The 20,413-nt window shown below is 45.4% G+C and overlaps 1 protein-coding gene across 1 annotated transcript in view; it reads left to right on the forward strand.

Annotated features, from left to right (window-relative positions):
- Positions 1–83: 83 nt before the first annotated feature.
- The window catches only part of EGLN3 (egl-9 family hypoxia inducible factor 3), a 28,344-nt gene continuing 8,014 nt past the window's right edge, over positions 84–20,413 (forward strand). Inside the window, exon 1 of the mRNA XM_039705237.1 lies at positions 84–796. Within this exon, the coding sequence (XP_039561171.1) occupies positions 440–796 (357 nt within the window). The 5' untranslated portion in view covers positions 84–439. The remainder of the gene's footprint in view (positions 797–20,413) is intronic.

The following is a 20,413-nucleotide window of genomic DNA, read 5'->3' on the forward strand; positions in this document are numbered from 1 at the left end:
CCGCACGCCATTGGCCGCCCGGGCCGCCGCGGGCGGGAGGGGGCGGGGCGATCGCGCCGCGCCGGGCGGCCCCTCCCACGTGCGGCGGCGCGAGCACACATCCCGCACGTAGCCGGCGTGTTAATCAGCGTGGGGCCGGCTGCGCCCTCCTCGCTGCGGGCGGGGGCTGCCCGCGCCCTTCCCGCACGCCCCGGGGCGCTCCCGCACTCCGCCGGGGCGCCAGCGGCAGTAGCAGCTGCGCGGGGCTTCGGCAGCACCGCCGCTCCCGCAGCGCCGGGCCGCGGTGCGTAGCCGAGCCCGCGGCGGCGAAAGTTTTGCCTCGCCTCGCCTGGCCTGGCCTGGCGCCGCGGCGGAGCCCCTGCCCGGCCCGGCCTGGAGCGCACGGCGGCCCCACGGGCATCGCCTCCCAGCGCGGGCAGAGCAGCGTCCCCGCCGCGCCATGCCGCTGGGGCACGTCATGAGGCTGGACCTGGAGAGAATCGCCCTGGAGTACGTCGTGCCCTGCTTGCACGACATCGGCTTCTGCTACCTGGACAACTTCTTGGGGGAGGTGGTGGGGGACTGCGTGCTGGAGCGGGTGAAGCGGATGCACCGCGACGGGGAACTGGCCGACGGGCAGCTGGCCGGCCCCAGCCGCGGCGTCGCCAAGCGGCACCTCCGCGGCGACCAGATCAAGTGGATCGGAGGCACGGAGGAGGGCTGCGAGGCCATCAACTTTCTCCTCACGCTGATAGACCGGCTGGTGATGTACTGCGGGACCCGGCTCGGCAAGTACTACGTGAAAGAGCGATCCAAGGTAAGGGTCCGCGGGGCCCCGACCTCCCGCCCGCCCGCCGGCACCGGCTCCCCGCCGGCCCGACCCGCCTCGCCGCTGCCCGTGGCACCTGCCCGAAACTTTCCAGGGGCTGCGCTGTCGGCGGGAGCCTGTGCCTGTGTCCCGCAGCACCGCCCCGGCTGGGGCTCCGTGCCGGCAGCCGCTCTCCAGCCCTTGCCGCCGGGCGCGGGGGTCCCGCTGGAAGCGGGGCCGCCCCCTGCGGGTCCCTCGCCCCGCCGGTGCCCGCGGTGCTCCGGGGCGGCTCCTCGGGCTCCCCTTGCTGCGTTTTCGCCGGGCTTTTCGGCTGCCGGAGCCCGTCCGGTCCCTCGCCTTTTCACCTGTGTGACAGCGGCCGTCCCTTGGCAGCCGCCCCGGGGCTGCCGGCGGCTCCTCGCTTCCCGCGGCGGGGCTGGAGCCGGCTGCGCCCCGCTCCTGGCTGCGCCCCGCTCCTGGCTGCGCCCCGCTCCTGGCTGCGCCCCGCTCCTGGCTGCGCCCCGCTCCTGGCTGCGCTCACCCCGGCGCGGACAGCGTGGACCCGCGCGCGGCGTACCCCACCTAAAACCTGGACTACGTTTCGCGGGGGAGCAAGATCTCCACCCGCTCCCTGCGAACGTACCCGGCTCTGATCCGATTGTTTGGATGTTTTCTCCCGTGTGTTATCCTGAATAGTTTCGCGGTTACAGATCTTGTGCCGTTCTGCACCTAAAGATGTTGTCGTTACTGCGTTGGGTATGCACAGAATACTGGATGTTTCGTTTGAGCACAGCAAACTTTTGTTTTAAAGAGAGAAGTTTTTTTTTTTTTCATAGGCTTTCTCAGAAACCGAGGGGACACTTGTATTATTAGTTTCTTTCCCAATTAAGTTTACTTCCACTTGTAATGACATTAGTGTGGGATAACTTGTGTTTTCTTTCCTTGTCTGTTTTGCTATGGTTCACTTTGCAAAGTGAACTAGCTTTGAACTAAGTTTACTTTGTTGTCCTGAATGCTGAAAACATCCTTATTTTTTATTTCTGACTTGACATAGTACATTTTCAAAAGGGCCACTGCTTTTAGAGATATGTGAGAATCAAAAACAATAAAACTTTAAAAAATGACAATAGGAAGAAATAGGCTTTGCTCTTGATCCTAACTTGCACTGGACTAAGGGTATGTGTGAGTGGTACTGTGATTCTCCCCTGAAAAATGAAGAAAAAAGTACAGTGATGTTTACCAGTTGCTTGGGAGCACACTGAAACCTGCACATGCATCCCCACACATTTACACACAGTAGTGGGAATAATAAAGGTTCCTTGTGCTTAGCTCCATTGAATTACTGATCATCAATTCAACCAATCAATTAAAGCTTGGGTAGGTGTGTTTTAAAATGTGGGTAGATTGGATTTGACTTATTCCTGTTGAGAGCCTTGTCTTAGGAGGCATAAATAACCATCCTGCCTTGGCACACCTTTAAGGTCATTCCCATCCTTTCCCTGGGTGATTTCTGTTTAGCTGTTTACTACTGAAAGTGCATTTCTGGCTAAGGGGGCGTGTGTAGGGGTGGATATTGAGCAGGGTTACTTGAAAGTTGGAGTGAAAGGGGCCTGTGCAGTCTTTTACAAGGTATTTGTAAAACAAATCATCTGGATGAATGAAGGATGTTGGCACTGGCTGGGAAGAAGGGTCTTTTGGGCAGTGACTTTGGGCTGTAGAGATGATTTTAAAAGAGTGTTAGTGTTTTTGAAGGCATTTTTTTACAAATAGTAATAAAAAAGAACATAACTTGTTTTATAAATAGTCAGCAAGCTATTTACAATGAAGAAAAACTTCTGGCTCTTGTGCTTTAATGTGGAAGTTGTCAGACTTCAAACAGCACAGCATGGAAGTGCTGCACAACAGTCCAGGACTGAAAGGGACTCAATATTTCAATATTATTTGTAAAACCAAATGCAGAGAAATTTTTATCAGATGTTAATTGTAACCAATCCCCTTGTTATAATAAGAAGTACCATGGGTACGTGAGGCCCTGGAATAGCAGCTGCTGTCTGTAACTGAGATGTGGGATGCCTTCAGCAGGAAGATTATTCCTGTGACTAACAACTGATTACTACAGTGCATGCAGGTTCCCACGTCAGTTTAAGACATTTCTTGTCCACCATAAAACCTTCTCATTCTACTTATCATGTGAAGTCTTATGAGTGCATACACACAAATCCCAAATTTAAATTCAGCGTATTTTTATTTTATGGTGGATTATACAAGTAAATGAATGCCCACAAAACTTTCACAGCTTAACATTTGTGAGGATGTGGGGTGTTCATGGGCAACTGGACCAGAACATCTTTGTGGGACATGTGCTGTTGTAATTTATTGTTTGGGATGTAGATATTACTCAGAACTAAGAGTTCAGAACAATTTGTTTAAAATATAAGCCTTTAGGTACATGTTAACTCAATTTGTCATGAAAATATACTTATGTCATATCAGCCCATCTTTATTTAAAGGTTTATACTTTTAATAAGTAGTATGACTTTAGTCTTCAGCCTGAGTGTTGGAAGAAGGCGAGAGATTTCCCTTGTAAATGAACTTATGTCAGATTATGTCAGTTTAGTGTGAAATGCTTCATATTTTTGTAGCTACACAAACATAAGTCCTGAACAACTTTGTCCAATAAAGGAAATTTTTCTTTCAGCTAAATGAGAAAAACAAGTCAGTTAGGATTGTGATGTTTCCAAATTAATTTCAGGAGCATTTCAAGAGAGTTAAGATTGCATCGAAGGGAATGAACAGAAGTAAAATTTTCAAGGGTGTTGGATATTCATAGGAGCTACTGGTTGATGTTTGAGGGCTGATCATGAAATGTAACCCCTTTCATCTTTGCAGACCAATGATACAAATCTATCTTTGGTGTAAGTTGTATTTTAAAATACTGGCTGGTTAAATGATCAAAATATGGTTAAAGGTTGATGGACACAATGCACTTCTTGTTGGCTTTTGTGTTCTCATCAACTAGTCTCCATTTTCTAGTAATATAATATACAGTGGTTCCCCTTTTCTAGTAGGTAAATGGTTAAGAATGTCACTGAGGCATAATTGACCCAAGATCAATCTTCTCCTCAGAGTGAGAAGATTGATGTCCTTGTGCAGAGGGATGTTCTGGCCTGAGGACAGAAGTCACTCTGTTTTTGAGGACCTGTCAGTACTCTGCTGGAGTTTTATTTGGTGGAAAAAAGCTAGTGGGTATTTCAGGTCAGAGGCAAAGCTGCAGCTAGGTCTGTGAGGCCAGTCACCCAGAGTGCCCTCTGGATCAGGTGATGCTCCAGGGACTGCAGGTGAAAGGGTGATGTGCTGCAGCTTCTGACTCCCCAGGTCCTGAGGTTCCTTCTTGAGGTTAACTGGCATTTGCAGGGGCTTGAGGCAGTGCCCTGTAGGAAAACACTGTACTCTAAATTACTCCTTCAAGACTTGAGAAGTGTTTTGGTGGTGGGTGGTGTGTCTTTGGAGTTTTGTGTGTTTTATTTTTTTTAAGAGACTCTGCAGAGCCTGGGGGAACTTGGAAGTCCCTGATTAAGGAGTCAGGGGAGAGTATGGCAGGAACCAGGCTGGTTGGCTGGTGTATGGAAATGTTAAAGTTCTGTTTGCAGTGGGGTGTCTGTGTAATTCATCTGCTGCTGAGAGGCTGTGGTATTGCCCTTTTGTCATTTTGCCTCTGCTGGAGAAGGGCAGCTCTGCCTGTGGCTGGGCAGGGTCCCAGAGCAATGCCATGGGTGCCTGCTGCCCTGGGCTCCCTCAGCTGAGTCAGCGCTTGACGTGTTGCCAGCGCTGCGCTGGTCCTCACGGCGAGGGGTGGAAGGTACTTTGAACTGGTGTGGCTGAGTGGACTCTGCACCTCGCCGTGAGAGCAGCACGTCCTGCTCTGAGTCACAGATACCCTCTTGGGTACCACCAAGGGCTGAAATCCATGTCAGGGCTGCCACTGGGGACCTTGAGCCCATCTTGCACCTGCTGGACGCCAGTGAGTTCTGCTGGTCTGAAAATAAAGCAAGAATTCATCATCTTAAGAGCTGCTCTGTGTTGAAGGAAGCCCGTGACTGATGTTTTCAGCTCAGAACAGAACTGTTCACATTCAGTGCCAAGTGTATGGCCTGAAGTTAAAAAAAAAAAAAAGTGTTCTCAATGTGAGACTAGTTAATTTAGAAGTCCCTATGGGATGCGAACCTTCTCAAAAACTTGCTTCCTCTGCTTGTTGTCATAACACTGCCATGCTCATCCCAACGTGGTGGACCCTCTCTAGTGGTCACAGGAGAAGTAGGTCTTTCGTGGTAGCAGTTCATAGCTAGTGAGTGTTTGCTGGAAACCACAGTGGGTTCTTCTGCCTATCATATGATGGGGTGTTCCTAAGTATGTTTTGAAATATGATCAGCCTAGCAGGTTGTTTCTAAGATTTCTGTTCCTGAGGATTGAAGAAATGGATGAGATGTCACAGCACTAGTTTTACAAAGTCCCTCATATCTCAGGTAAGGAGGTAAGGTATTTTTGCATTTGTATATGAAGAAAGAAAAGTGCTGTTCTATAACATTCAAACTCTATCCTTTGCAATTAAAACACAGTGAAATGCTGGATTTTCTGACTTGAGGTACTAATTTGAAGAGTGAGATAGCAGAAAACTCTAGCTATAGTAGGCTGGAAAGCGGTACTGCCCCTTGAGATATATTGTATGTTACAAAATGTTTTTGATACTTGGGTAGCAATATGCCTTACAATTAGTTTACAATGGGAGGTCTAATGAATACCACCATCCAGAAGAAATATGCATAATTTCTTTCTTCTAATCAAATGCACATGTTCTGCCATAATGCACAAGTTCAAATCTGTTCTTCTGGCCAGCTGCCGGCAGAGTCCAGAGCCACTGGAACTGTAAATACAACAGACAAGTAATTTTATGATATGAGACTGAAGAATTCAGCATTGGCACAGATCCTAGTGTGGTGGCTTTGGCTCAGTGTCAGAGCTGATGTTTATATCTGTGTTTGTCAAGCAAGATTAGTTAGCCTGGTTAATTATACACAGGAATGTATAATTTTTACTTGACAATCAAATGAGTATGAACTTGGGCATATTAACACTTATTTTTGTTCTTCATCAAATTATTCTCAATGACTTTTGAAACTTTCAAAAGAACTACTTCTCTGAAAGAGGCACTTGGAAAATCTGTCAGATAAATTCTTCTTTCAGCAGGGAAAGGGTATTGGAGAAATGGATCAATATTTTACAGACAGTGATGCACATATCTGTAAGTGGGTTCAGAAGCATGGGAAGCCTCTAGGGAATGGTGTTGGAGTTAATACTCAGGTGTTGAAGTTGCAAGCAGCTTGAATTCAGTAGCTGTTATGTATCATCACTCTTAAAAACCTGAAGTTTAAGATTCATCACTCTTAAAAGCCTGAACCAGTAGTTCACTGGCAAACTTATTTCATGGTAGGCAGTGACAAAAACCTGCTGCCTTCAGTGTATGTTACACCAGAGCCTTTGGCTGCCAGGTAGCTTCTCTTGGTCCTTCTTTCCCCCTCTTGCCAGAGAAGTCTGTATCCACCCAGTGACCTTTATCACACTGTGCCAGGAGCCTGTCCACGTGCTTTACAGCCATGGTCCCAGAGAAAGGCAGAATGTGATTAATCCTATAAGTGAAGGGAAATATCAGTGCTCTCAGGCAATGTAAAGATATGAATGGTCTGTTTATCCTGAGTTTGTGCATGTGTTTGTGGATCAGGGCAATTTTTTTTTGTTGTCTGTAGTTTTACAGTCCAGTGTGTCTTGCTAGACTCTGGTATTACACAGCAGTGGCAAAGCAGTGAAATTTTCCACAATCTCTCATATATTGGTAATGCATTTTCTGCAGTAACTTATTCATTGCTGTGCCTGCTGTGGTAGCAATTCTTGCTGTTACCATGTCAGCTCTTAATGCCAGGGACTTGCAGAGGTTCCCTTACAGGTGTGCTGGCCAAAGCTTGATCACTTGCAAGCTCTAAACAAGTATGTGCCACTCAGTTTGCTTTTATGTGAGGACCCATTGCTCACTGAATGCTGGTGTGACTGTAATACAGGTAGCATTAAGGCCTCTGTGTATGGGGAGTGTTTGTCCTTTGTACCCACAGGGATGTGTGAGGCATCACAAGGTGCAGTATCCTTGGGAAAGCCACTGGGGAAATGACAAGATTCAGAGTTCAGTGCCCTGTCCTGCTGAGCTTGCATTCTGGGAGGGAGGAGAGCTGGCCATGGAATCACAGAATCAATAGTTTGGAAAAGACCTCTGAGATCATTGAGTCCATGCTGTGACTGAACACCACCATGTCAACTAGACCATGGCACTCAGTGCCACATCCAATCACCTCCAGGGACAGTGACTCCACCACCTCCCTGGGCAGCCCATTCCAATATCTAATCACCCTTTCTGCGAAGAATTTCTTCCTAATGATCCTTGCTATTAATATTTGTGTGCTTTTTCCCAAGGTAATTGTTAATGAATAATTCAGTCCATTTCATACAGTTCATTGCTCATAGCAGTATATGTTAAAATGGACATTGATTCTTATAACACTGATGCAGTACAGGAGGTATGCAGTGAAAGTGGCCTGTTGCTTTGCATTGAAGATTCCAGCTGTGTTAATCCCAATGCCTTTATTTGGTTTCACAGTAAACTCTTCTTTCTCAGACTTGCAAATTTATCTGGATGGTGGCTCAATGTAATACAGCATGCATTACATGCTTACATGTAATGCATGCTGTATTACATGCAAGCATGTTGCTTCCTGAGAAGCATCATGCATGTTGCTTCCTGTGAAATTTCTGATTTACTACATGAAAGTATCCTCTTCCATATTGCACAGATTTTTTTTTTCCTGAGGTGGTGGTGGAACAGTACTGCAATACTTTCCATTTGTGTGTGGAAAGGATGGGAGAAGGAAGAGATAGAACCACAGTGATCCAAGCATGCATGCATTTTTAATTAGATGAATTTTTTTGATGTTTCCTGAACCAACTCAATACACTTAGAAGAGATCAATACTTTTACCAAATGTTTCAAGATGACTCTTACTAAGACAAGGTACTTTCTTCTTTTTTGTTTCTTTGAGGTATTCACTTTTTTCTGCTCCTCTTGCAATTGGATTGTGTTTTCCCATTGTGTAGCAGGCCAGGGGCGAGTGGTCCCTTGGTGCTAGCAGGTCCCATAGCACTCACCCATCTTGCAGTGGATGGCTTGAGAGAGTGAGGAGGTTAGGAAGGAAAGCCTAGGAGTAAGTGTTACTAGTTTTACCTCTGTGAAGGAGGATGTGTGTATACCAGCTTGAGGGAATTTAAAGCCCTGGCTCGGATTTGTCATGGCTGTAATCCTTCTGTCACAATGCTGAAGACTGAAACAACATTGATAGAAAGCTGCCAACAACACGTCTCCCTAAGCTTCTGTGAAAAGGTAAGGTTTATTAGTAGAGGAGCTCTTGGGAAGTGTTTTGGAAACTGCTTCCTGGTACTTGTGCCTATGGCTGATGTCTGCTGTGGTGGGCTCCAGGGTGAATAGCTGATGCAGTGCTACAGAACTTGATGGGGCTTGACAGAAGACTTTGACTGATGCATAACGCTACATAACAATTTGGTTTAGATTTTTTATTGCTTTGAAAAGATGTTACAGAGTTGGTCAGAAAAGCAAGAAGGTCTCTCGGTTCAGTCAGTGAGGTGAAGTAAGATCATGAAAGAGGCTCATGCCAAGTAAATCATCTATCTCCTACTGTTTAAACTATTCACAGGCACGTCATCCCGTCAGCACACCACTCGTGATCATTCCTGTGAATGATTTGGAGAGAGCTGTTAGCTCTGTTTCCCCTCCATCACTCACACATGTGCATCTAGTATCTCTCAGTGACAGAAAGGAGCTTTTTCCCCTACTGCCATTTTTCTCTTTGCATTGTGCTTTGATAAGATTAGTAGGTGAATAAACTTAGTGCCTACATGCAAAGCACTTAGTAGAAAGCAGTTGATTAAACAACCTACTTGTTGCTCTGATTTTTCACAAATAAAGTAATCAGAGATTTTTTGCTGACCATAGTGGTTCCATGGAGGCTTACTAAATGTTCATATTTAGCCACCCAGATAAAAATGAGTAGTCTAAATGGCAGGAGTACAGCATAGCACTCTATCTGCACTGACTGGAAAGAGCACAGTTTGTCCAAAGCTTCGCAGTTGGAAATGGCAGAGTAGCCATGTCTTTTGCCAAACATCAGGAAATTGTATCCTGCTTTGTAGCCAAAAAAGATACCCATTTTGAGTCTTGTGTCCATCTAGTTCATGTGAATCCTTTGGTCAAAATAAATACAGTTTTTTGTACTGTCTTTCTGGACCTGAAAATCCAAACAAGATATATGTCTGCATTTTTCCTGTCTGTAAGTCATAATATAATTAATCATTGCTTATGTGTTCTTGCACTGTAATTTTTTATACAAAGTGATAAGACAAGTGTTTTTAAAATTTTGGCTCCAGTTCAGCAATTCACTTAACTACTTTTTCTTAAAGGCACTTTTAGATCAGTGGGACTTCAAGCACATATTCTGGTGCTTGGCTTAGACTATGCTAGGATATGTTCAGAAGACTTCAGGAAATGATGTGTATCTTGTGCCATCCCTGGTGTTTGTATAATTTCTTTTCTTACATTTGAAATGCAGGTCATATTTTATGTGGTCTCCTGGGAGGCAGCAAGAAGCGAAGTCTTACTTGATGAAATAGATAGTAGTTATGATTTTTATCTGGCATTTGCAACTGACTGTCTTATGGCAAACTTGTTTTAATACCATTAACAGTAGCACTTATTCCAGTAATTCATGCAAAGAGATAGGCAGTGTGTGGCGAGGAATGCCGTATGGAATGGGAAAAACCTGGGGTGTAAGAACACTGGGCTTTGTGGTGGTGGTGATTGGCATGGAGTTTCCTGACTGCCTTGAAACTCCAGGGAGTGGAGAAAGCTTCTAGCATAGCCCCTCACTGGACCATGTGGGTAGAAAAAGTAGAGTAGAACCAGGAGAAATTGGGAGAGAAGATATTAAAGAAGTGGTGGGAGGGGGAAGTGTCAATTAGTCCTTAACTTACCTGTGCCTGGGTTGTTAACAGTGCTAGGGTGTTGTGCTTGCTGCTGAAGGCTGTATGTGTAACTGCACCCTCCCCTTCTGATTTCCCCCAGGAAATCTGGTAGAAGTGGTTTGAAAAGTGGAAAAAGGAGAAGATTCACCATAAATGCTATAACATGTCCTGCTGTTAGGACATAAAAACCATGTCACATAAGTAGATGTGCACAAACAGGAGAGAGTCCCCCAGAATGTATTCATAACTCTGTCTTAACAATATTCACCAACGTTTCCACCTAAGTAAGTTAACTCACCCTCTGTCATCTGCTGTGTGGAGCACTTGCTGTATGTCTCTGAAGCAGGCCAACAGGAGGGTCACTGCCTGGTTAACTGTTTTACAGACTTCCTCCTCATGAAGGAGCAGTAAGAGGATTTGTGAATTCTGGTCCTCATTGCCAAATTTGGTGTAATTTAGCATTTCATGATGGTCAAACACTGAAGTCTCAAAGTTGTGCATTTTACCAAGATATTTGAGTACATAACTTGATGTTTAAGTGGTGATGTAAAGGCTCAGTGCAGTCTCACATTTGCACTGATAATTTCTTGGCAAGAGTAAAAATGTAGTTGATGTGATTTTTTTGTTTGTTTCTATACGCTTGGATGTCTGCAACTGAAAAACGGAAACAAGGTTTTTTTTTTTTTGTTGTTGCTGGCACTTGGTTAAAAGCATGTTTCACTACTTACCATCTGTAGAAGCTACTGCTGCTAGTAAAAAGCTGTATTAGTACAATGTTTTGGCTGCAGTTAGACGAGGCACTAGCTGTGCCAATGCTGACCAGAGCTATGGGCAGATATAGTGTACCTACTTGACCCCTGCACTGAAAAGGGCATGTGTAACCCTATAGCTCTGCCTCCCCGTCAAGTATCTGTCCTGCCTTCCCCCTCTGTGCTTCCCACCTCAGAGATGCATTTGTACCCCATATCTCTAGCAAAGCCAGCTGCAGGACCCCCACCAGGTGGTTTCTTACCCCTGCTTTTCCACAGCCTGTCATGCCTATGCAGCCACTATCTCTCATCTCCATCCCAGGGAAGAGACAGGAATGAGGGCTGCTTCCTCTGGCTGCCCAAGCAGCTGGCACGCTGGGAGAGCAGCCTCTGTCCAGCCTCCAGCTTGGCTCAACCTTGGCTTCCCCTGTGGTGGCTCTGAGTACATACTGCTCTTGTCACATTGGCTGCCAGAAGAAAGATTATGGAGAGGAAGAGGAAGAAGGAGGGAAGTGAGCCAGAAGGAACACTCCAGCCTTTCTGCATCCTCAGGAAACATCCTGAAGTCATACCAGAGAGACTGCCTACCTTGCTCAACAGTTGCAGTGCTTCCTGCAAAAACTACCTTTGATGCCATAGAACATTATTGGTCTAAGACTCAGTCCTGAACTGGGCCTTGAGAAATCTCTTAAGGGGAGCTGCTTCAGTGAGTTGTGGTGGGAATGACTGGGTAAGGTTCTGAAAAGAGGGGACTGCAGCAAAGCAGAGCAGCAGGTGTGAGCAGGCTGCAACCTGTCAGGCATGCATGTGTCCCTGCACAGGGCCACTGCCCCAGCAGGAGAGTCAAAGCCCGTGTCAGTGGCCACAACACAGCTGGCCTTTAGGTTGGTCTCTTCTGTCAGGTGGTGGCAGCATAAATCCATGGGAGACAATTGACCAGTGGACAAAGGGAAGAAGGAATTCAGCAGCCCGTGTTCAAATCCAGAATCTAATGTTGTCCATGTCTGGGTTAAGGAGCTGTCTTCCTTGTTCAGGGGATGAGATCTTTTGTGACTCTCTTTGAGACACACAGGTGTGAGGCTGGCAGTCAGTTTGTGGTGTGTGCCTGTCTGTCTGTGCATGCTTGCTTTGCTCAGAGTTGCCAAGTGTCTGTCCACACATACCTTAGTAGTGCAAGTACCAGCTGTGTACGTGGTGGAGAGGGAAGGCACTAAAACACTTAAGATTTTTTTTTTACCAATACATTTTATTGCCTAGCTTTAGAACAGGTGTACAGTTTTATTATTACAAATTTCCCTTGAATCTGAATATCTTTTTTTCTCTTCCTGCACGGAAGGATGGTGTGTCACTGAACACATCTATCCACTTTAACTGAGAGATTACACTGTTGTAAAGTGCACGTGTAGACAGAGCAGTACAACTTTATGTGCATGCAAAGCCTTAGAGGTAAAGACTACACATTATTGAACCATAGTAGAAATTCTTTCTGATGGTAATTTGTTATAGATAATTTTAATGGGTTTTACACTTAATAATTCATTCAAATCTTATGCAGGATGCTGTTATCTAGGCAAGTCCTCTGTAAAGGTATGGGTTAGCAAAAGATGTGTGGGTAGTGAGACGGCTTCCTTCCAAAATTAACATGGGAGATAACTGGTCTCATCAATTAGCATTAATTTGGTTTTATTGCTGTGATAACAAGCACTTAAGAACATTGATCTCTCTGTTTATGCAGCACAGTGATGTCTTAGCAGCCTCAGGAGCCCAGATGTCTCTGACAGCGAGGACCCTTGAAGCATATTTGGGGTACCTGCCAAGCATGGTGGTGCTTTTCTGAACCCTGCATTCCTCTCTGGCAGTGAAGGGTGTTTTTCACTGAGCCAGAGGGGGCAAAGGAAAACGTCTCCCCCAATGTGGTGCTGCCTCTGGTGTGGTGGGACCATGCAGGGTCACAAGAGGCATCCTGGGTGGTGGCCTCAAAAAAGGATTGTTCTTGGCAGCTGGGGCCTCCTGTCCCCTTGGCACACATGTTTCAAGGTGGTGGCTCATCACCTCTGCCTGCCAGGATGTCCAGGGCTGCCCCTGATGAGCTCTCGGGAAGTGTTTGAAGTGCTGCATACCAAACGTGAGCTGATAAAAGTGTTGTGGGCTCTGTTGCTCACTTGCCCCGGGCCCACAGGCTAAAAATAAACGGGTAATAATAAGAAAAGGATGTTGGCAGCTCAGGCAGCTCCAAGAGCAGCAAAAGTTTGCCTATGTTGTGGCTGTCTTTCCTGACCTTTATTAGTGCAACCACAAGAATATCAAAATATGCAGTTATTTAAATGTGGCAAACAAAAAAAACCCGTGGTATAATCCTCTGGGTGACTAGTAGCAGAACTGAAAAGGTCTGACTTGCTGATGAAGAATGAAAGGCTGGAATATTTCAGGAACTGTGAGATTTTTCTACCCCACAGATGAGGAATGTTCCTCAGAGGATGTGTGTGCTGGTTACCAGGCTTTTATTCCCTGCTGAGAAACTGAACATACAGGGACGGTCCTTACAGATCTCCTTAATGAGCTTGCACTTATTTATGAATTTGCCTTTCTGCGGGGGTGGTGCTTGTCACGATGTCCCCCAGGGCTCATTACAGGGGATGCTTTCTCCATCTGCATCAATTGCTTGGGATGCTTTCTCATTAGTGCAGCTTGGCCAGGTTTGGTTCTTTGGGGAGAGGAGAGGACTGAAAGAGTTTTCTGGGTGATGAAAGAGGGTTTCAGCAAAAGGCAAAAATAATCCTAAATGTAATTAGACAGCAGTTTTTTTTAAAGTGTGGGAGATAAGCCTCTGTGCCTGTGTTTGCAGCACAGGAGGGAGGGACAGCCCAGTAAGAACGAGAGCCGAGAAGCGCCGTGTGTGCTCGCTGCGTGTGTGGGTTTCCCCTCTCCCCTCCGCAGTGTCTGAAGTGCACTCTGGAGCGGAGTTTGCATTCGATCGCCGATGGCCGCACGCTCCGCACGTAGCACTGTCGTTAAGCCATCATCCCGCTGGCCCCGAGCCAGGCTGCGAGGCGCAGGGCGGGCGGGCTCTCTAAACTGAGCAGCCTTTATTGATACATCGATGCACTGCGCATGTTTACAGCTGCTAATTGGAGACTTAATCTGAATATCCTTGACTGAACGAATTCACTGGCAATAGCCGTTTAATTTTCGGGTCCTGCCGTGACGGTACGCCCGCCCCTCGCCGCACGCTGATCGCTGCTGGAGCGGCGCTGCCGCTGCGTGCGTGCGAGGCACAGCCCCCCAGCAGCATCACAGACCAAAGCGGAGTCTTGGGTCAGAGGAGGATGTAAAGTAAAAATCTTGTCTGATTCTGCCTTTGCAGAAGACGAGAGAAGCACTTGAAGTACTGGAGAAAAGTGTTAATTGACATGCACACAGAATTATAGTTAATTCTTTTAATTACTACAACAGGCAAAGATGCTCATTGCAAGGACAGTTGTGATCCTATGGCAGTTTCAGATTTGTTTCATTCACTTTCATTATTCCGGCTGAATACACAGAATTTGGGTGGTGGACTTAAAGCAGTGTTATTTTCCTTGGCTTTTTTAAAAAATGTGAACAATGTAGACAGTATACAGTGGTAGATGAATGCCTTGAACTCTCGTGCCCTTGGAAACCTGGAGAACTTCTTCCATGGTCAGATCCTTTCAGAGCTTCTGAATTGTCCCTTGACTTTAGGATCCTGTAGGATCCCAGGAAGTATCCAGCAATGGGAACTGCTCAGCAGAGTTCACTGCTGTCCCCAGGGCTGGTCCCCAAATGCTCCCTGCTCTCTTGACACTCGCAGATGGCTGCTGCCCACATGAGGCACGGCTGTTTCCTGCCTTCCCATTTCACACTGGCACTGCTCTGGCAGCCAGCTTGAACTTGAAGGGCACCCAGATTTATTTCTAAGTGTGTGTTCTGTTAAGGAAAAAAAAAAAAAAAAGTAGTCACAGGCTGAAACAGTCCTTCATATTCATAGGCTACGAAAAACTAAATTTTGTTGCCAATCAGTAGGAAAGCTTCTTAACCCCATCACAGATTCATTTAACAGGGAGCTCCTTTTTAAAGCAGCTTCAATCTGTGATCTGACTTCCTTAGATATCTTCCATAAGATTTGAAAGCTTATTAGAGGCTCCTTGAGCTACAACTAGATAACATGCCAATCATCAACAGCTGTGTGGCATGGAGGTAATCCGTGAACAGCACTTCATGGGTAGCTCTTTTTTTCCTTCCTTAGTTCTTAAAAGAAATTTAATAAGCAGTTTTCCCTTGTACAGTAATGAGAATATTATCAACTAATAAAAGACTTTTGGTTGGTAAGCAAAAATAAACCAGTGTCTTAGCATCTTCTTCCTGCAGATGAGAGAATAGTCTTTCCCACACTTCCCACCCTCAGGTTGCTCCTCAAAAAAATTCTTTTAAAAAGTCCTTTTATGTACCTGCAAGCAACAAGCAAGCTGTGCTGCATGCAAAAGACTAAAAAAATAAGAAAGGAGAGATGAGGTTTCAGCTCCTGGAAGATCTGAATCTAATGATCAGGCTTGCATGCAAGCAAGGAGAAGCAAGTACCAGACCACGTGGTGGAAGTGCTATCCATGGGAACAGGATTTTTTTACACAGTTACAAGTAATCTTTGATTGAAGACTGGTAACCAAGTTACGGTGAGGAAATGGGGGATCAGTTTCTCATGCAGTACTGCCACTGAAGCCCATTTCATGTGTTGCTTGACTGAAGTGAGCAGAATTTTACTCTGTCTTGGAACTGGTGGTTTGCTTTCCAACAGACACTAAGGTAATGTCTCTGATTTGTTGCTGTTTCAACATAATTTTTTCCCCTCCTTTCCTTCCCATCTCTATAGAGTATTAAGTTAGACTAATGTTCCCAGTTCATGCTTCAGTATAGTAGTTGACTATTTTAACTTTCATAAATTCAAACAAACTAATATTTAATAATGTTCATGAATATTTTATACTTAACAATTTTAAGCTAAGCAGCAGAAAACAATTGTGTGCAATAAGAAATTACCTTAGAAATACCCCATAGTGTTTGTGTGTCAGTCAAGCCTCAACTGAGAATCTCTTGCCTTTGATCATGAAATGTCAGACTTCTCATGTTCTTTTAATGTAGAGCATGCTGGGTGCTTTTCCCTTTCTGGATGTAAAGACTGTGCACATCTATGAACTAGAATCAGAGTAAGCACAATATACATTCAAACCTAAAACAATCAAGTGAATCCTGCTAGTCCTAATACCCTAGAGGACTGGTCAAAAGTGATTTTTGTTTGCACTCAAGTTCAGAACTGGGAACCACATAGTGGGCTGAAATTTGGGACCTTCTGACCTCGTGTCACCACTGCTTCCTATTAAGCACTATTTGTTTCTACTTACAAATATCTTCTATCTGAGATGTTTTCTGAAATGTTCTGTTCCAAGTATCAGGCTTCTCTAGCATGCTTATTTTGTAAATCATGTCTCACAGCATGATCCTGGCCATCAGCTAAGAGAATTTGTTTTTCTGCTTGCTAGAAGCACTGGGAGGCAGGGAAAAATCCTCTCAATGGAACAGTTGTTTTTTATCTGCCTTCAAACTTTGCTAGTGTCTTGCAGTTTGACTTGCAGATTTCTCTGGCTGACTTGAGTGTAATACTTAGACTGAATGATAGATAACTTATTCTTGCAAGCTTCTGTGCAGTGTGGGATTTACTGACGATTCCTGGGTCTTACTAAAGCTGGTAATTGCTGCTTGTTTAACTTATGGTTGATTTGCACCCTCTTGGGAAAGCTAACATCCCTGAAAGTAACAGGGCAGAAGCTTTAGTTTTGATGATTTGCTTTTCATTTTCCAAGTTTTGTAGGGTTTAATTTATGACTGTTGACTAGACTACCAGAGCATTGGTCTTCATATGGTGGTGTGTAAGCGTGACTCCAAAGGCATGCATCTGGATATCAGATATGTTGTGTAAGGCAAACTCTTCTTTTTTTACCTTAGCAAAGGGGAGTGTTGCAGAAATTTTATGAGTGCTTACACTGGGAAGTTAAGCCAACCAACAGCCATTGTAGTAGATTTTATTGAAAAAGAAAAGGTTAGGTACATTCCTGCTCATTACTGCCTGCTATAGTAAGTTTGATTAGTTTAGGTTTGGAGATTGTTAATGAAGAGAGGAGTTGCTTCCAAAAATGGAGTGTGCTCTTCTGGACACAATAGCCAAAAGTGTAGGAAACATTTCTTACTAACACTTCACGTGCACACCTGGTAAGTGGTTTGATTATTGTTATTGAGCCTCTGGCTTTTGTAGCTGGACTGTGCACTAACCTGGCAGATACCAGTGCTCACAAATTAGCTAAATTAAGTCTGGGTCACGCATCTCCTGTTTCTTGTTTGCTTTAAATGAATCCAAAAGTACTGCTAACAGCTGGAATCCCTGCTGAGGCCAGCTTGATCTGCTCTGGAGCTGATCCAGCCATTGCTCTGATAAAGCTCGATATCATTTCAACAGTCTCTAGGAGGACCACAATGATTTCCCTTCATTGTTTAAGGTTTCATTCAAATACTTGCTGTGCCAGGAAAAAGGATATTTCACTTCTGCTTTTCTTCTTCTGCTGCTGCTACTAGAAAATTTTTTCTCTTTGCTTTTCTGAAAGTTAAGCTATAGTGTGGCCCATGCTTTAGGATTCTGTGGGAATTGTTCCACTTAATCTCCAGGGATGGAGTGTTGCAGTTGCAAAGGTGCACACTGTAAATAAATAAATTATGCATTTATGTTGGAGACAAAGCACATGTTCGAAGAGAACATATTATGTGGGGGAGGCCAGGAGAAACTCTGGCCTTTTGCCTAGATTTCCATAGTAAATAAAGCACCTAAATCCCTTTCAGGATCTGCCCTTCAGTCTGCTGTTCAGTAGCTTTTTGTTTGTGACATTAAAAACAGCAGTAATATTGGATTGATTTTTAGGCAGTTCAGTAATCTTGGAGTAATGTCTACTCTCCGAAGAGAGACTTAAGGCCACCATAATTTTGTGTTGTACATCGACTTCAAAACGAGGTGCTGTTGGTCAGCGAGGCTGTATTCCCGTCATGCCTGATCCCCCTGGGTGGTGAGCAGGGCTGTGCTGAGCTGGCCGGGCTGGCGCTGTGCTGCCCATGCCCTGGCAGCAGCTGTGCCGCACCCCGCTCCAGCACTGCCCTCCTCCCTGCCCCACGGTCGCAATCACTGCCCCCTCTCCTTGGTACTCTCGGGATGTGTTGGGTTTGCAGGGCAAGGCTATCAGGGCTTTTTTGTGAGAAGTTGCCAGAAGCTTCTCCAGGTCTGACAGAGCCAATGCCAGCTGGCTCCAAGTTGGACCCACTGCTGGCCAAGTGGAGAACCTGGGAGTGAAGTTGAGCTTGGGAGGAAGGGAGGAGTAGGGGGAAGGTATCTTAAGGTTTGGTTTTATTTCTCACTATCTTACTCTGATTTGATTTGCAATAAATTAAATTAGTTTCGCCATGTCTAGTCTGTTCTGCCTGTGACAGTTACTGGTGGGTGATCTCTCCCTATCCTTATCAACCCATGAGCCTTTCATTACACTTTCTTTCCCTGCTCAGTTGAGGAGGGGAGTGATGGAGTGGCTTCAGGGACACCAGGGTCATGTTTCCCAGTGTAGGAAGATCCAGTTTTACAAAAGGTTACTATTTTAATTGTTAGACCTGATGCAGCTCACTGCCTGTGGGATGGGTGAAGTTCCACCTGCATGAGGTGCTGGTGATGTAACTGGGATGGGGAAATGCACAAACTGGGTTATCCTCACCAGTGAGGGCCCAGCTTCCTCAGACCAGTGTTACATGGCAAGTACAGCTGACTTGTGGTTTCCACCAGACTTATGCCCTTAATGTGTTTTGAGCACTGTGCTGTAGACTGGCCCTTACTGCCATTATCAGGCTGATAGTGAAGTGTAGTGCAGCTCTGGAGCCATTTGTAACAGCAGAATGACAATGGAGCAGATAGGCTCTACAGCAAAGCATCTACCTAACTGCTAGGTGTGATGGAAGAGGGCTTATTACTTGGAATTAAAAGTACTTGCTTTTGTTTAGTATAATGTCCTGACCCTGCTGGCCACTAGTCTCTAGGCACCTTTGGCCTGAGGTGTGGAGAGTGAGCCCTGGTGACTTACTGCTGCCTGCAGGTACTGCTCTGGTGCTTGTTGTGGGGAGGGAAGTTAATTCATACATCTCTGACTCCTGTGGATAGGTTTTCTTCTTGGTAGCAGAGGGTTCAAGGGATCCACTGTGCCGGCTGGCAGTAACTTCTGTGCTGGTGTTTGTGGGCACAGTAAAATTTCCTTGTTGATTAAACCAGCATGTGTGGTACTGTACCTGGTCATGTCCCTTGAGAACAGCATGCCTTTTGCATGTGCTTGGAAGAAGAAAACAAGAATTCTGGGGTTCCTAGATAAAAAATTCTTAGTAAAGCCTATACTGTCAATTTCTATCAATTACATTATAAATTGTGCCTATCAGATCATTGGAGCAGGTCATGCACATGTTACACAGTCATATCCTCATTTTGTAGCACAGGCATGTCAAATACTGTTATATGTGAAGTTAGGGCTTTATTGTCTGAAAAGATGGAAAAGTAGATGGGTAAAAAACTGGATGGTTGGACTTGGAGGGTCATGGTCCATCAGACCTCTTATACCTGGAGGCTGCTACCAAATGGGGCACCACAGGGATCTGTCATGGGACCTGTTGTGTTAAACACCTTTATTTATCAGTAACCTGAAACAGATGGCAGAGTGTGCTCTTCAGCTGTGCAGAACATACCAATCTGAGAGGGACCAGTTGATGCCCTTGAGGGCAAGGCTGCCACTGGAAGGAAACCAGATAGACTGGGGAAACAGGCTAACAGGAACCTTATGAAATTAAACATGGGTAAATCTGACTCCTGCCACTGGGAAAGAAGAGCCCCTTGCAGAATTACAGGTTGGGGGCTGCCCAGAATTACAGGTTGCAGATCTGCTCTCCAGGGGAACCTGGGAACCCTCAGCTCATCGCGGTGGACAGTGAGCTGAACTTGATCCTGTGCTGTGCTTCCTGCACAGCACACAGATTGAGGAGTGATAATTGCAGAAACCACATCTGAACACTATCTGCAGTTTTCCAACTTAATTTAGTCCATCATTTCCCATCACTCTTGCTGCTAATACTGACAAACAGTCTGGAGATGTCAGGGACTCGAGTGGGAACAAGACTGCTATTGCAACAACTTTAGGGGTGGTCAGTATCACTGCTCATAGCCCCAGTAGTGAAGAGTGACTGAGAGAAAGATCTAGTGCTGTACCAGCAGTGTTACCTGCTCTTGCCTGCATTCTGCTTAGGCTGCTAATTAAGTAAACTAAGTTTAATATGTTTTTGCCGTAAAAACCTTTTAAGACCTGTTGATTGCCATGTGGTTTGAAGTAATTCATGTTAGGCTTATCTCATCATTCAAGGTGAAATTTAAACCATGAATTAAGCGATTGTATCAGCAAGTATGAAGATCAAAGAGAGAAATGCTCTGAAAGCATTTGGTTGGTTCCGTGGCTCAGTGCATGAAAATAAACATGCACTGCCCTGTGCAAACGCAGTACAAAGGAGCTGCACCTTTTTGCAGACTTTGCTCTATGGAGTTTTACCAACATCTCCTGGGGACCACTCACTTTGAGTTGCACACAGGAGTGTATATGACAATGCCTGGAAGATA

This window comes from Passer montanus, unplaced genomic scaffold (assembly GCF_014805655.1).
Source record: "Passer montanus isolate IOZ18808 unplaced genomic scaffold, ASM1480565v1 scaffold18, whole genome shotgun sequence".
Taxonomy (NCBI): Eukaryota; Metazoa; Chordata; class Aves; order Passeriformes; family Passeridae; genus Passer; species Passer montanus.